The sequence below is a fragment of the Aythya fuligula genome, chromosome 12, assembly GCF_009819795.1.
Source record: "Aythya fuligula isolate bAytFul2 chromosome 12, bAytFul2.pri, whole genome shotgun sequence".
NCBI lineage: Eukaryota > Metazoa > Chordata > Aves > Anseriformes > Anatidae > Aythya > Aythya fuligula.
This window is the reverse complement of record NC_045570.1, coordinates 7758920-7775412: the sequence shown is the minus strand read 5'-3', so window position 1 is coordinate 7775412 and position 16493 is coordinate 7758920. Positions and strand designations below refer to the sequence as shown.

At 36.7% G+C, this 16493-nt stretch overlaps 1 protein-coding gene across 2 annotated transcripts in view; it reads left to right on the top strand.

Annotated features, from left to right (window-relative positions):
• SLC7A6 (solute carrier family 7 member 6) overlaps positions 1–15406 on the top strand; it is a 30029-nt gene extending 14623 nt beyond the window's left edge. For both annotated transcript variants that reach the window (XM_032195608.1, XM_032195607.1), the window contains exons 6-10: positions 10507–10610; positions 11622–11718; positions 12454–12603; positions 13329–13512; positions 14543–15406. In XM_032195608.1, the coding sequence (XP_032051499.1) occupies positions 10507–10610; positions 11622–11718; positions 12454–12603; positions 13329–13512; positions 14543–14637 (630 nt within the window). In that variant the 3' untranslated portion in view covers positions 14638–15406. The remainder of the gene's footprint in view (positions 1–10506; positions 10611–11621; positions 11719–12453; positions 12604–13328; positions 13513–14542) is intronic.
• The last annotated feature ends 1087 nt before the right edge of the window (positions 15407–16493 follow it).

Sequence of the window (16493 nt, the reverse complement as noted above, 5' to 3'; positions counted from 1 at the left end):
AAATAGAAAAGTAGCTAATGAAATTATATATAATAATTGTGTATTATCAGATTTATTAAAATAGCACAGATATGACTTGTTAGATTCTTTGCATAATACATTAACTAGACTTGTGTGCTTAGAGTTGATTATAAATTAGACTTACTAGTGCATAATAGTTGGCTCTGTTCCTTCATGCTACAGTATTTGATAAGTTCAGTGTTCTGTGGAGGTAGTCATTGGTGTGATGCATATTTATAGAGAGATGTGTTGCATCTTAGCTATGACAAAATTTAGCTTTCTGTCCCCTATTCAGCGACTTATATCAGTCTTCCTAACAATATATTAACTCCAACAACTTGAAGTATTTTTAAATGCATTATTTTTTATATGCACTGAAAGTTCAAATCCAGTTAAAATACATAAGCTTCTTAAAACAAAAGCTGGTCAAAATATGCTTTATACTTAAAGTTAGTCAATAAACAAAAGTGAAGTTTTTTGTTGTTGGTTTTTGTGCCTTTTTTTCCCTGTAGCTTAATTGGATGGTTCTGATTACTGTATCCTTTAGATTTGAGACACAAAATCTCTTTCTCTCTTTGGTTATTTAAATTGGAGGAAAAGAAGTGTCTTTCTTCTCATTTAGATTTCCAATTGGCTTCTAAAATTTAAGGAACTAAGCAATGAACAGAGAGAGTTAAATACATCAAAATGAAGGAAATCTGCATTCTGTTCCAGGAAAGGTTTGCTATGATAAAAACTGGCTTAGCCAATCAATGAAGTCTTTTTTCAAGTATTTAGGCAGATGAATCAGCAAGAACATTTATTTGACTTTCTTTCAAACTAGATAAATATTTGTATTTAACGTAAGCTTTCAAAATAGTGTATGGTAAATGTGAGCTGTAACTTGTTATTCGAAAAGTAATTATGCAGAGCTTTATTTCAAAGTGTATTGAACGCAAATACATTTTAATTCTTGGCCTCTTTTTAGCTGGAACATGGAAATGCAAAGTTGTCATTGTGTTGTTGAAAGCTTGGTAAAACACTTCAGAATGAAACACAAGAAGACAAGGATGGAAAATATTTTAATTTTGAATCAGCATATGCAGTGGGGTCTGCAGGAATATGTATTTCTCTTGTAGGCTATGGTATCCCATGTGTATTACCTTCAAATGACTCACAATGGTATTTTTAATTCTTGTCCAGACTAAACTAAAAGACAGTACAAAGTCTATTGTCCATCTTGACTTCTGGAAAGCAATACACTATTGTTTTTTCTAGCAGGCTTGGAAAATACTTTCCCTTGACAGCAGTGAAATTCTCCAGTCCAGCCCGTCCCCCAGGAGTACACTGTGCCTACTCCACAGCTCCTGGCTGTTCTCATCACAGGTGTACATGGCCATTTGGTGAAGGGGATCAGGCAGACTGGTCCACCTTGGGATTTGGGGGAAATAATTCACTCAGGGTTCTGTCTAGTCTTTGTGGTGGTACTGCAGCATGTGTTGCACTGCAGCAGGCATGGGTATCTGGATAAAGAAGGGATCAGGGATGCCTGAACCTTACTATACAGGTGAAACCCAAGCCAAATCTTGTATGATTTTATCTATACTTCACTTAGTTATTTGACATGGTTCTGGATTGAAAGTATGTATTTATTTGTGTGTGTATACATTTCTTTGTAATTCTACATGAAACTGCAACACCCAGAACTGGACAGATCAGCTCTTTCTCTCTCACGGGATGTAAAGGAAGGCCTAACTGCAACATAAATGCTCAGCCAATCTAACTGCTTGCAGTAATATTGGCTAAACAGGATGTGAATGAGAAAATGCTTGAGATTCCCAGGGTTTTTAGGGGATTTATGTCTTGTTTTAATTTTAATGGAACTTAATAATCAACTTTAGAAGTCTAACATTATGCTTTTTCACTAGATTTCAGGACTGTCAAAAACTTGTACTTAAAAGTTTAAATAACATTCTCTGTAAGGGTGTTCTTGCCAAGCCATATCAGCTGTCAGACATTTTGCTGAGTGCTACTGCTTATAACCATTTTAGAATGAAAAGGTGGAAGTTCAGCTGAAGATTATTACTTGACACATGACTCATTAAAAAAATCCTTCTTGTTGCTGATAAGAATTTAATTGTCCAGTTTTATGAAACCAGCTTTAAGCTTGATCTACTAATATGTTAGCAATTAATGTGGATCTCTGGAAGGACTGTAGTAGAGTACAGCAGTTGATGCTGATGATCTGACATGCACATTACGTATAATACACGCATGGTAGACAAATACAGTAGGTATGCTCTTAGAGTGTACCGTCCAATTTAGCCTGTTCTAACAGGGAACTTCCCCTTAGCTCTGAGATTGCTGAACAGCATGAACCATAAAGTGTAAGTGGCAGTAACTAGGAGAATTGCTGCACAAGTGCACTTGTGGTCCGATTGAAAACACTCATGTAATGCATCTATAGATTTCTAGTAAATAGAGAAGGAAAAAAAAAAAAGGTAATAGTCTGAATGTGAAAACCCTCCTATAATGCAGAAATTGAAAAATCTTCATGGTAAAGAAGTTCCTCTGAGGGGTGGAAGAGAATTGTATCCTCAGTGGAATCCTTTGTAAGACTTCAACCACAAGACTGTGGTCAACATCTGAATGAAGAAGAGACAAGAATTAAGCCAGCCCAAAAAGTAACCTGGTGAAAATGAGCTGCTTTGGTCTGCTCACATATTCTACATGCAATTTGTGATAGGGACTTCTGAAGTTTCCTTATTGATTTCTTAGAAGATGAAAATTACAATAATGAATTTTTAAAGAAACAAAGCAGTAGTGTTGCTGCATCTCAGAGCCCTTTGTGTACTAAAGCAGCAGCTATGCCGGTGTCTATTTTGGGAAGGAGTGGCTTTCTCCTGTTCATTTCAGGCAAGTAGCTTTGAGCTGGAAAGAGGGCCTGGGGGGGAGCAGCATGCCATTTCCAAGTGAGGAGAAGAAAAGTTGTAAGGAAAAGAAATATTAGCAGTACTGTATCTTTGCACATCACCATGCATACTGTTTTTCTTAGTGGCTGAAAGGTGAAAGCCCTCAACAAGGGCTTATATGAAACTTAAGTGCTGATGTCCTTCCTTCAGTTCAGTATTAGCTTCACTTCTCGTATAACCCTACTGTCAGGACTATGAAACTCCGTTTCTTAAGTGTTTTTTTTTGTTGTTGTTGTTGAACTAATTGAAGTAATGCAGCAACAGCTAGCTTAGAAATTCTGCAAATGCTCTTCAGGCATTCACTGATCATGTAAAACTCACTTCCTTTCCCACAGATTCCTTCAGTGTTTTACAGTTCTCACTGCTGTTTTTCTTCTGCGTGCAAACCATCGCAACCCTTGCTGTTAAGTTTTATGGGTGTGAAGCAGTTACTTTGTAGCACCAACACTTTACAAAAAAAAAAAAAAAAAAAAAGCACAACTTTTTTTTCAGCTTCGCTGTCCCTGAACAACTATTTTTTGCATCTGAGAGTGCCCTCCTGTTCGTGAAGTCGGCAGCTGGCTCCACGAGCACTTGATCTTTCTTGGTTACTTTGTCTTCTAGCAGGAAAGAGCATACTAGCTGTTAGTGCATAGCCTGTTACCTGCTTCCTGTGTGTGGTCACGTCTTTTTTTTTTTTTTTTTTTTTTTTGTCTAGTTGGTTGAAGTCATTCAATGGTTAATACTTGGCAGCTTGCTTTTGCTCAGAAGAGCTAAAAATGCTTTCTGATGGAAGCAAGCAGTTGGTTGCTCTCCATAGCTGGCTGTCATCTTTCTTGTTGCTGTACAACTTTGTCTGTAGATTTGGGATAAAGATGACCACTTCAGCAGCTTTGAATCTCACCTTACAAGTCCAGCATTGCTGAATCCAATTTACGCTGGTGTGCTCATATTCTAGAAGAGCCTAGCTCTGGTTAGGCATGCTCTCCCCTCCAGTGATACAAGAATGTGGGAGTCCGTGTGTCTTAGCTGTTTTATGCTTCTTTGGTGTATAGTTGAACAAATTCTGAAACACTTCTAACTGAATTCAGCCAAAAATTCTTAAGTTACTCTTAGACCTTTGGATATTGCTTGTCATTCTTCATCTGCCAGTCACTGACTTCTTTCCTGAACAGGGAAATCCACTTGTCTTTGCCTGCCGGTATCACGTCTACCTTCTCTTGCTGTACTGACACCTCCTCGTAGAGTTTCTTTGGATGAAATATATGTTCTGTACCTTAAAATGGCCAAACTCTTCATTAGAGACAGGCAGGTACTTTTGGACAAGGGCTGTTTAGTACAATTCATTTGCCTTCTTTTCTTGTAGCTAGCCGTAATTCATTACCAATGCAGCACTTTTGCTGCCAAGTGTGGTACAAGTTCTCTGGCTTTGGAGGTCAAGCTGGAAAGCTGAGCCAGAACTTGGAAGAGTGCTGCATAATATTTTCAATACGAGAAAAGCAAGGGACTTTTTTGGAAAGTGTTGAAACCTTATTCTACAGCTAGCTAGTAAACAAACACACTAACAAAAAGGGTGCAGAACAGGATAAACACCAGGGTAGGTTTAGGTCAAGTATCTTCAGCACCACCATGAAGACACAAACTAAATTTCTACTGTTGGAGCTGGCAGGGGTATTCTTAACATGGGCATTGCGGAAGAGACATCTTTATACATCCAGTATACATGTGATATATTAATGCAGTGAATAGTGATGGTTTCTGCTACCATATGATTGGATTGAGTGACCTGAAGGTGGAGAGAATTTCATGTTGCACTTGACCTTGCTCTGTACTAGTACACTTTTCTCCCTGTAAGGAAAGGCATTGCCAATAATACAAGGAGATAATTTTGCCTGTTTGAATAAATCAATCAACAGAACAGCAGATGAAACAAGAATTACAGAAGACCTGAACAGTTTTCTTACACTGCTTTCTATTTCACCTTTACAATTTTCTGGCTCTGTTTTCAGTTGTTTACCCTCTCTCCTGTCTTAAATATATGTGACGTTAAATCTTATTTGGTCAAAATAAACATATGTCATACAGTGTCTTGATGAATGGGAGCTATGGTAGTAGAAGAAACTTCATGTACTCACTAGCTTTTTTGCTTGTGCAGCTCCATGGTTGCCATAATTCCTTCTGTCTTTGCTTTCTTTAGGAAGTAGCTCCTTAAAGGCCTGAGAAGCTTAAAGGGGAAGAAAAAAAAAAAAAAACAAGGAAAAAAAAAAACAGGCTGTAGTTCAGACTGACTGATCTTCTTGTAATGTAGGAATGTTTTTATACTTAAGAGAAATTAATTGCACTTCCTAAATACTAGTGAGATTGGTCTCATATCATAATCTCTTTACCACTTTATATGTCTTCCAGTGTAAGAATGTTGTAGAACTGACACTGGAAAAGCTCACGTGTGTGATAGGATCTTGAAATGAGCTATTTAAAGAGGCTCTGTGGATGACTTCCTAATCAAAATACATCCTAATCTTTGGGCGTAGCTTTGTTTAAGTTTATGGCTCATGTTACAGTACATTCTCTTTGCATTTATGCATCTGATCAATACTGATTTTCTGCTTTGCCAGCACTGCTTGCAGTTCCATATGCTCTCAGTGTAGTCTGACATTTTTCACATGCCTCTACGTGCACTTTTTATGTGCAGCAAGTGTGATGAAAGAGTTCTCATCTTGTGGTTCCTAAAATAAATGTGGGTCTTTCTGATTGTCTGGTATGCCTGAATTACTCGGTGTGAGATGTATCCTGTGTATTTTGTTGTGGCAGCTCTTCATGTGGGATAATTCCTGCTGCATTTAGTTCAACATATTCATACAAAACTGTTGCCTGGATATTTCAAAGAACAAAAAGTGTTCTTACAAATATTCACAAAGTACCAGCTGGTGATCATGAGATCAAACTAAGCCAGGACAAAAACAAAAATGTAGTTAAATTAGTCATTCGTGTCTTGAAACAAAGCTGTCATTCAGTTTTTGATCCTTCTTCTGGGAGTAATGTAACATTTAGTTGTGGAGAAAGAAGGGCAGTTCAGCTGAGAAGTGCAAGGCTGGAAGCTCCTGATGTCTTCCGTAACTATTCCCCATTGATGGTTTGGAAATAAATCAGAACGGAGGGAAATGATTCCAGGTGCATGTCTTTCTACAGTGTGCGTGTATATGTGTGTATCTTACGTGTCCAGTGGATGGGAGGGCATAAAAGGACTTAAAATTGCAAGTGCTGTATAAGCCACTGAATTCTTTTACTGTTTCCTAGCTATTAGAAGCAGTTGTAGTTCAAGTCTGGACTACAGGACTTGACAGACTGTAGCAGAGATGACAATTTAATCTCTTAATCCTTCTTGCTCTTTAGACTTTCTCAGAAGAAACCTGAGAAGAAATCCATCCCCCTAGTGGTGGCTTTCTCCTGTTATGGTGGACTAAATGCTTCTGCTATAGCTGCCTCCAGGTAGGCTCCTCTGTCATCCTCCGCATACCCCTGCAAATGCTCCATTCTTTCCCCTGTTGCCAGCTGATTTGTTTTTATAAATGCACTTCACTGCTCCCAGAAGTAGTGGTAGTTAAAGTGGAATTGGTCAGGTGCTTAGGTCAGAGCCCAGGTCTAGCTTGTTTGTGGAGGATTCGTGGTTGTACAATTACAGTTTGAACAGATGGCAGCCACTAACTCTTCTCCCTCCCCTTTTATTTTCTCTTGGTACAGTGCACGAGGTATATGCTTGATAACTTGACTTGCTTTTTGTATTTTTCTCTGCCCTTCTTTCTTATGCTAGATAACCCTCTGACACATGCACACTTGAATGCTTATCGTGGCCACTTTTACTTACACTTCAGTAACACTTTCTGTAAAAGAAATATTAGAGCATAGCCTTGGAGAAGCCATTTCTTCACATCTGTCAAAATGAGAGCTTTGGAGGATTTACTAATATGGACTCTGAAGGATAAAAGTGTGTTTTTTGTCTTAATAGTAATACAAGAACCTGGCTGATTTTTTTTATTTTTTACTTTGGAAGTGAGGGTGAAACCCAGCTAGAAAACACTTGCACAAAGGCTTTGGGTCAATACTTGTCATATGAAGCTAGGTAATGTCACTAGAAAGTTTAACTGAACTTCAGGTACCTTTCAACTGTTAACTTTGTTTTGCTGAAAGATCATTTTGCAGACAGGTCTGCCAAGCTGAACTTAATAGATCATTCCAAATTAAAATGCTCTTATGCTGTATCTTACCTAGGGTAAAGTTAAGCTCTTGAAGTTAATGCTGCACCCTTTGCTCTCTCAGGAATCCTGACTACAGGATTAGAAAGCACACCAGAAATGACAGTGTTTGGTAAAGGCTCTTACTAGGTTACTCTGCCTTTCAAAGGGCTGAGTGGTACAGATCTAGGAAAATGAATTATTGTTGTATTTGAGCAGGATCAGTAGTGTTACACATCTTAGAGTCACAAGCCTGCATCCAGAATACATTGAATCTATAACATCTTCGTCTGTATGTAATTTGTGGAAGTGATACCATGGCTTTGCCTTAACTCTTTCTATATTTTACTGCTCACGTGACTGATTTCTGTTTTTTCAGGATGAGTGGAACAACATTAGCATATCTTAGATATATGTGATGGGATGGAAATGGACGTTGAGTTAGTTTCACATCTGGCATTCCACAGGGGCCCATTATTAGATGTTTTGAAAGGAATTGGAAAATGGTTACAGAAAATAAACACAAACCTGTCTTATGGGGAAGAAGATTCTCCAAATGACATGCTAGCTAATTTGCATCTTGCAGCATAAGATTAAATCCTTACATTTCCCTTCTCTTCTATAACTTTGAGCTGTTAATATTACTTATCTCAATGCTTATTGTTTAAGAAACCTTACTAAACATCTTAATTCTCTAACTTCTTGTTCAGTGAGTTCTGTATCATAGCTTTGCATTTGTAAAGAAATCCTCTGAGAGTTTTAAGTTTGGTGTCTAATTTCACTTGCTGTTTGGCTTTGGAAATGAGACACTCCAGGCTTAAATCATCTTTTAAAATTTATAACAGTTGTCTACTAGAACTTTCATCTTGTCTTCACTTTTACTTGTTCTGGAAAAGTCATAATTCTTTCCCTGGGTCATTACAAATTGTATTCTGCTTTGGGTGATGAGTTTCCTCAAAGCTGCATTTAGATGTGATAAAGATCTTAAAGCACCGTGAGTTCTGGTAAATATTCTTGGGCAACAAAACTCTTTTACATACAATAATGTAAATTATTCGTTGCTTTTTCAGTTTCAGTGGACTGAAAATGGATCATCCATGGTACATAAAACACATTTCTTATGGCATGCTCTTTTTTGCCAAATTGATATTCTGCTTAAACACAAAACAGAATTTTTACATGGTTTAGTTCTTTTATACTTTTCTCCTATTAATTTTTATAACTAATGTGGGTGTTTGTGTGTGCGCATTTTTCTCCCTCCCACCCTGCGTTGATGCTTCATTTTGCAGGAACCTTTACTAACACGTAGAAAGAAAGAGCTTAAAAGACGCAGTTTAGTAAGAATCAGGGTGACTAACAGAGTTGATGTGTTACTTTTGAACCTTTTAGTAAGGTTCCCATTGAAGTAATTAGACACTCTTCTGCTCTGTATCTTAGCATCAGAAAATCCCATCTGCTGTTGCTCAGGCTCAACTAACTTACACAAAAGGATGCAATAAATTTTGCTTTTTAACATAGATTATGTTGTACAGCTAAGCACAGTTGGATAGTGAGCCTTAACCCGGATTATGTGCTGAACAAAGTACTTTGTCAACCCAGAATGGGAAACCAGCCATGCTTTGTATTATGTCACTAAAATTTTCCATGTTTTATGATTTAAAGATTGAAACTATATGCAGGGTTTTGCCTCATAAAAATCAATCACTCATTTCCTGAAAAAATCAATTAAAATTCGTGTAGGCTTTATTGAACTTACAAAACGTTCAGAAATTAGAGCACAATGCACTGCTTTTGGTAATCTTCTTCCTGGAGTAGTTAAATCAAAATTTGACTGCTGTTAAGGCCAGCTTTATATTCGACAAACAAGGGCCAGCTCTCAATGTTAATCCACTTTGATTGAACTTCGTAGATCATAAAAGTTATGATGAAGACTGGTAGTTAAAAGGGGAAGTCAAGGGGGAGATAGTTCAAAATATCAGGGTATTGAAAAGTGATTTAAAGATTTTGTAGTAGAAAAGACAGACCTACGGAAAGCTGAAAGAGGTTAGATGCTTTTTGTGTCTGATTATCTTGAAAATGGTGAAGCAAGAGAAAGCTCAGAAAGTGATTTAGAGAAAGGTCCATAAACCATTCAGATGATTGCTACTTGTTAAGATGTAAAATGTTTATTCTATATATTCCAATACCCACAAAATCTTTGTGACAGAATTTTTGTAGTTTCTTTGGATACCACTTATACACAAGTAATACTTCCTGCTTCTATAAATAACAATTTTGTGCTAATGCAGACATGATACTTGTGCTACCATGACTGTTAGTTTACATCAGTAAAAGAAACTGTAGAAGTAACGAGTGTTAGTAGGTAGGATTGGGACAGGAAGGCTTCTGCCAGCATCCTCTGAATGCAGCACAAGCAGATTTCTGCTTAACTTCAAGCTTGGAAAAGGTACACTGCTCAGACTGAGATGAGTTTTTGAATAGCTGTTAGTCTTCAAGTATTAAAACTTCTTGATTTATTTATTATTTTTTTTCAAACATTTTACTTGGTATTCTAAGAGTCTATCCTTTTTTTGCTACGCAGGAGGCTGAACAGAATTTACCAGTACCTTGCAAATTATTATCCATTTACATTTTTAAACAATTAATGGTATTCAATTACTCTTATCCCTTGCTGTGAAACATTGAGGCTCCTGACTTCTTGTTTTCAGAACTCTTGTCATGGGAGGTCACACCACAGCTGGTGTACAGTATTGTCTAGGAACACTAACAAATGACTGCCTGAAAAAAACGCTTCCTCTGTCAGTTGCCATGTTGTCAGGCTAGAGCCCAGAGGCTCTGCTGGTGGAGCTAAAGGGCAAAAAGGATTTGCTTTGGAAGTTAGAAAAGAAGGAAAATAGAATACATTGCTAGTGTAGTGTCCATAAATGGCGGGTGTGATAGTGGCTGTGGTTATTATCTGCATTACGGCACTTTCTTTTTGGATATGTAATGATATTTTTATCATTTAGTCTCTGTAGTCAATATTTATGAATTCAAGTGTAACATACTATGTTATAAGTAATGAAATGTAATAGGATTGGTAAGAAAATTCTAAAAACAATTTGTCTTTTGTGAGAATTATTTTGTGAGCAGAAAATGTGAGTCTAGGCACTTGGGTTTAGAAGCCTGCTCTTGTTTAGAATCAATAAATAATTAGAAATGCTATGTACTGCTTTGTGCTGCATATCCCCACTATGTTTTAATTTTTCCATACAAACTTACTACAAAAGTTTTGATGTCATTGTTTTGCATAAGCTTTGTTGCAGTTATTTTCATGTGTGTTTTTTTCTCTTTCCTTTCATTAGACATTTGCCGACGAGGTATTTGGCATCTTCAGTTGGACAATTCCCATTGCTGTAGCCTTTTCTTGTTTTGGTGGACTTAATGCTTCAATTCTAGCATCATCAAGGTATCGTCCTGTTTAAAAATTGTTCTTAAGTGTACTTAGGTGTTAGTATTACGGTCATCTGTTAGGAGAGAGGCAAAAGCACTTCTGTATCTGAACCTATAACAAATAGCCATACTAAAATAACAGATCTAAATAAACCTCATCCTAAACACTGTCTTAGTTCCCCAAAACTGTCCTAGCTGCGTGCAAAGTACCATTAAAGATAAAATGAATGTTGTCTGTCTTGTGAGTCTTCACGCCTTCTGATTATTTGGGTTGAGTTACCGTCCATTTTAGTTGATACAATAATTATAGCAAGTTCTTGTTTTAATGCATTTACTTAGAACTTAATTGTGAATCATAAGCTTTTTTTTCTCCAAGTACAAAGTTTTAAAGGCTGCTGCTATTAAGCTTCAGTCAAAAAAAAAAAAATCAAAATATGGTATAGAACCTTTCCTCTGAGCATTGATTAGGGACCTGACTACTGGAAATTATAAGTAGGTTTATTCAGCTGTGCTTCCTGTTCATTGAATGTATGCACAGTGTCTCTACTGAGAACAAAAATGAATGTGATCTGGTGAACTAGGCGATACAGAACAAGTTACAGTTGATAACAAAATTGTAAGTGCTTGTTCTTTGAGCATATGGCAATTTCTTCTGGTTGTTGTTGAAAACTGTCATTGAAAGCTGCAATGTTTCCAGTACTAGCTTTTAGATATTTTTTTTATATTGATAGAAATGTATTTTAGTTGCTGTAGAAGTTTTCTATTTTGCCCGTAGGGTTGTTTTCTAAAGAATAGTTGTTAACAGCATGTTTCTAAAAGCTTATATGTCTTCTAAATGGTTGTGGTAAAGTATATCTTTGTAGAGTCTTGAATCCATGTTCTAGTTTAAAGGATCTTCAAAGGATCAAAATTCAGTGATATAAACAGTTATTCTGACAGGTAGTGTTTTGTGTTTGTTTTTTTTTTTTTTTTAAAATGCATTCTCTTTCACCTGTGGCATCAACGTCTGCTTTGCAATTTTTTTCAGGCTATTTTTTGTAGGATCTCGAGAAGGTCACCTTCCTGATCTGTTGTCTATGATCCACATAGAGAGGTTTACACCTGTGCCAGCACTGCTTTTCAATGTAAGTTATTTTTGCTTTTCTTTTAGGCTGTCCAGATGTGACTATATGAATTATTTAAAGGAAAACTTTAAAGAGGCTGGAAGGAGGTAGTAGAGGAAATTCTGTTTAAAACATAGGAACAGTCTCCAAAGAGTTTAATTGGCTGAATTCATGAACATCCACCTATGAAAACAACCTGCTACACTCCTAACAATAAAGAAAGTTGAAGCTGAATTAAGATGATTGAATTATTCTATTGGGCTACTGCTGTGTAAGATTTGTTATCAGACTTCTGTTTCCTCTAAGTTAAATGCAGATTAAAACAATTCATAAAATCTGTATATGGCTTCTGTATGCTAAATAAAATGAGTATGGTGGCACTATGAATAGTTAAAATCCAGCTATTGTATAAACTTGCATACTGACACAAACCCCTAATGGATATTGAAGAATTACTAAAGACTTAACTAAAGGAAATTATTTCTTACTTATTGCCAAACTGTAAGAAGCATTATGCTTGTACTACTGTCTCCATGGGAAGTATCAGTAAATCTCTACAGTGGAAGTAGTTGTTTAGTTGATAACATAAGAACTTCAGATTTACTATTATCAGGGTGAGTTCTGAGAGAGTGAATTTTGAGATCGGCAAAAAGTTACACCAAACCACCAGGGAGTGAAAGATGGTGTCACTGTAATGAAAAAAGCCACATAAACAGTAAATTTGTTGTTCATCGCAGTCATGTTCTTTTCTGACAGTGTGCTATGACTCTTATTTACCTGGCTGTGGAAGATGTCTTCAAGCTTATTAATTACTTCAGTTTCAGTTACTGGTTTTTTGTTGGTCTGTCTATTGCTGGCCAATTATATCTACGGTGGAAGGAACCAGATCGACCCAGACCTCTTAAGGTAAAATTTACTTAATGCATTACTTAAAATCCCTCTTCCCTACAATTAACTACCTGAAATCTGGACCATACATGTTATTCCTGAAGCTTACAAATTGATAAGGACATAAAACATGGCTTCCATTCCATGGTGTCCCATGAAAGCTAGTTTGTGTACTAGATGAGAAGACGTGAGTATTATAATAGCATGTTCCTTTTTTTTAATGTGAGTTTAGTGAGCTCTCTGTCAACCAGGGAGCTCAATAGGTTAACATAGTAGTGAACTTTTTTTTTTTTTTTTTTTTTTTTTGGATTAGAAATCTGAAGTTAGGAATGCTTAAGTTAATTCTGTTACAGTAGACCACATTTAGCTCTGCTGGTGTTTTCAGTTCAATATCTTATCCTCTTATCACTTTCTCTTACTTTAAGTGGATAAGCTTCATGAAAATGTCATTCATGTTTCCTGAGATTAATTGGATTTGTCTAAAAACACTTCATTCTGCTACAGTTTCTTTCAACACGGCAGACCTACCATATTTCAATGGTCTTGTAATTTTCAGTAGTAGTTCTATTGAAGAGCAATTCTACTATTCTTACAGAGCTAAATAGTCAGATGCATAAGAAAAAGAGCAGATAATTTCACAAATTGGGGTTCAGAGAGAAGAGGCTGTAATTCTCACCAGAATATATGCAACTGTAGAAAATCAGTCTCTCAGTAACATTTTGTTCTTTTTTTTTTTCCTCCAGCTGAGTGTGGTTTTCCCAATAATATTCTGTATATGTTCAGTATTTCTGGTGGTAGTGCCACTCTATAGTGACACCATAAATTCATTGATTGGAATTGCCATCGCTTTATCTGGAATTCCAGTCTTTTTCTTGGGAGTCTATTTACCTGCGTCAAGGAGACCTCAGTTTATCAACAAGATTTTAGGTAAGTCTGTTTGAAAGGATTGTGGTGGACTGAACACTGCAGCAGCAGTCAGTAGCTAAGCACCCACAGAGCCACTCATTTGTTCCCTACCTCTCCACCCCCAGCAAGATGGGGGAAAGGATAGGAAGAACAGAAGTGAGAAAACTAACTGGTTGTCACCAAAACTATTTTAGCCATGCATCCAAAGCACTTGCACTATATGGGCTGCTGTGAAGAATATTAACTGTATCCCAGGAAGACCCAGTGGAAGGGCGTACTGATTTTATACATGCCTATGCACCCAGTTTTTATTCACTATATATTTAAAATACTACTTGCTTTCTACAGATATTGTCCTAATTTTTTCTACAATTCTCTCTAAACTAGCAGCTGAAAAGTCTTTTTCTTAACCAAGATTGATCTTTGTAAAAGGGCCAGGCATTCTTGGCAATGCAAGTGAGCTGTCGTACTGTACTGAATCAGCTGTTTGAATTTAGATCTTATGTCAGTCACAGGTTGAATTTTTCTTCCATTGAATGTCCACAGCTAAATTATCCATTTCTCCCCAGCAGTGTACTGTTGTCATCATTGCTGAGAAAACCCTGCTAAGGGATGTGGAAACGAAGATTTATAGCATAATCTTAGAATGCAACAGGATGTGGTGCTGTAGCAGTTAGTGAATATATAAATACACAGTAATATTATCACTACTGTGTGCTATTTCAAGTTCTTGTGGTTTTAATTTTTTTTTTATTCTACCAATTCTACACTCTTAGTTACGGAGAAAAAGGATTTTCCTTCAATTATTTGGCAGAGCGTTTGGGAGGAAAAACACCCTAGGCAAGAGATCAGCAAAATTACCAGAACAGCTTTAAACATTGTTTAAAAATACTGAGTGGAAAATATTTTCTGTGCTAATTTTTCTGGTTAGTGTTTCCCGTAATAGAAGTGAGCCAGCAGTCTTGACAATTAACTTTTATTAGTCAGATATATTTTGTGTAAGTTGAAGGAGGTGGTTATTTTTCTGATTTATCTTTGATTTCCTATACAGGTACAGTCACGCGAAACATGCAGCTGCTCTGTTGCTGTGTTTTAACAGAGATGGACACAAGTGAAGAAAAGAAACTAGAAATCAAATCTAACTAAAATCTCAAAGCCATTACAAGAACAGGAGGGAGGCTAAAGCAATTACAGCAAGAAAGGGAAGAGAATGGAACCGGAGAAAACATGAAAACTATTTCCAGTGGTCTTTCAGAAATACTGAAAGTGTACTTACTTGCAATTGGATTCCTGCATAGATCTTGTCTTCGTGTCATCCTCCTCAACTGTGGCATATTTTCATGGCGTTTTCATTAGATAATTACCTGCTCATTTCAAGCACACAAGCTATGCGTCAATACTGTTCGTTCTGAATTTTCTTCAGAATTGGTAGTACAATGGTAAGAGCTAATGGATCAAATCAGATGTCTGCAGAACCAGCCAGTAATGCATTTTTAAGTTAAACTGAAAACCACTTTGAGGCAAAAGACTGAAGGCTGTTTCCAACTTAATTCTGATGGTTGTTTGCATGAAATGATTTGCTGTGCTCAGTTCTTATCCCAGAAGACAACTGGTCACAACCCCCATAATTTGTCATTAGTAGCAGAAAAATTAATAAAGTTATGCTACATTATTTAAAGACTTTCTCCCTTGAAGAGGAACATATTATTTCTATATGCTTCATAGAAATGTGGTATGTGTCTCTGGCAAGGATTTAATCAACAAAGCACCTTTCACAACATCTGGATTCCTTGGCACTGAAGATTTGATTTAGGATTTAATGATTATGCGCTAATTCTTTCCTGCTATCTTGTTAGTACTTGGTTATCCTCTGACAGTTTACGTAAGTTTCAAAAATTAAAATGTTCGGTCTGAAGCTTGTAAGCATTTGTTTTTCAACTGTTTCAGTGAACACAGCAGTATTTCTTCATCACGCAGAAACTTTCCTTTCTGAATTTGCTTTTTATTAGAAAATGACATCCATAAACTCACAGAACAAACCACTTTTTTTCTTCTTCAGCAGAAGTAATGATCCACGGCAGCACTTCTATCCTGAAAGCTAAGTAGCAGGGAGAGAAGATAACAATAAAACCGAGAATAAATAATACTGCCATATGGACTGATGCTAATTAGTAGTATTTGGAATTCCAAAGCTGTAATGCTAACAGCAGGACGCTCTGATACTGAATTTTAGTGTAGCAAAAGGTAACATGAAGCCAGCCTCTTTGGCCCATAAAGCAAGAAAACACTCAACTTCAGCTTCAAAAGCATTCCTTGGATTTTTAACTTAATTCAGAATGTTGATCTCAGCTGAGCTTAGTTTAATGTAGGGCAGTTAGTAAATGTGTGCATTTAAGGTGAACTAAATCTCATAACCACAAGATTATGGTTGAATCCATGCATGCTTTAAGTGCTGCATGTTTGCATTGTTCACTTGAATAACAGAATATGTGAAATCTTTTACTGACTTCTTGACCAAGGTTATTTTGAACAAAAAACTGCAGATAATTGAAAGTTGCAGAAGATGTTAAAAACTGACACATAACGGAGTCTTGAGCTATGCTTATGAAGCAGTGTTGAAATTTAATTGTTAAATGTGAGCCGAGGAGTTGTGCACAGTTGGAACATAAATATGTAAGGACTTCTTGCTATTTAATATAAGCATTCAGCTATTCTACTGCAGCTTTTTAGCCTTGCATATAACTAGAGTTAATTCACAGTAACTAAGTTGAGACATCTGTTCAGGGAGCGGCATAGCTTTAACAGGCTAGGGTTGGGGCATAGGTTAATAGTCATAGTAACCTTCCTGACATGAAAAAAAAACCACTTGTCTCCACTACCTCAACATCACCACCTAGAATTAATTGACCTTAAAAGTCCCTACTGCAACCTACAGCTCATGACTGATGTCAATTTAACATGCTATTAGCCATTTATTACAGACTTAAGTAGGAGGGTGCTGA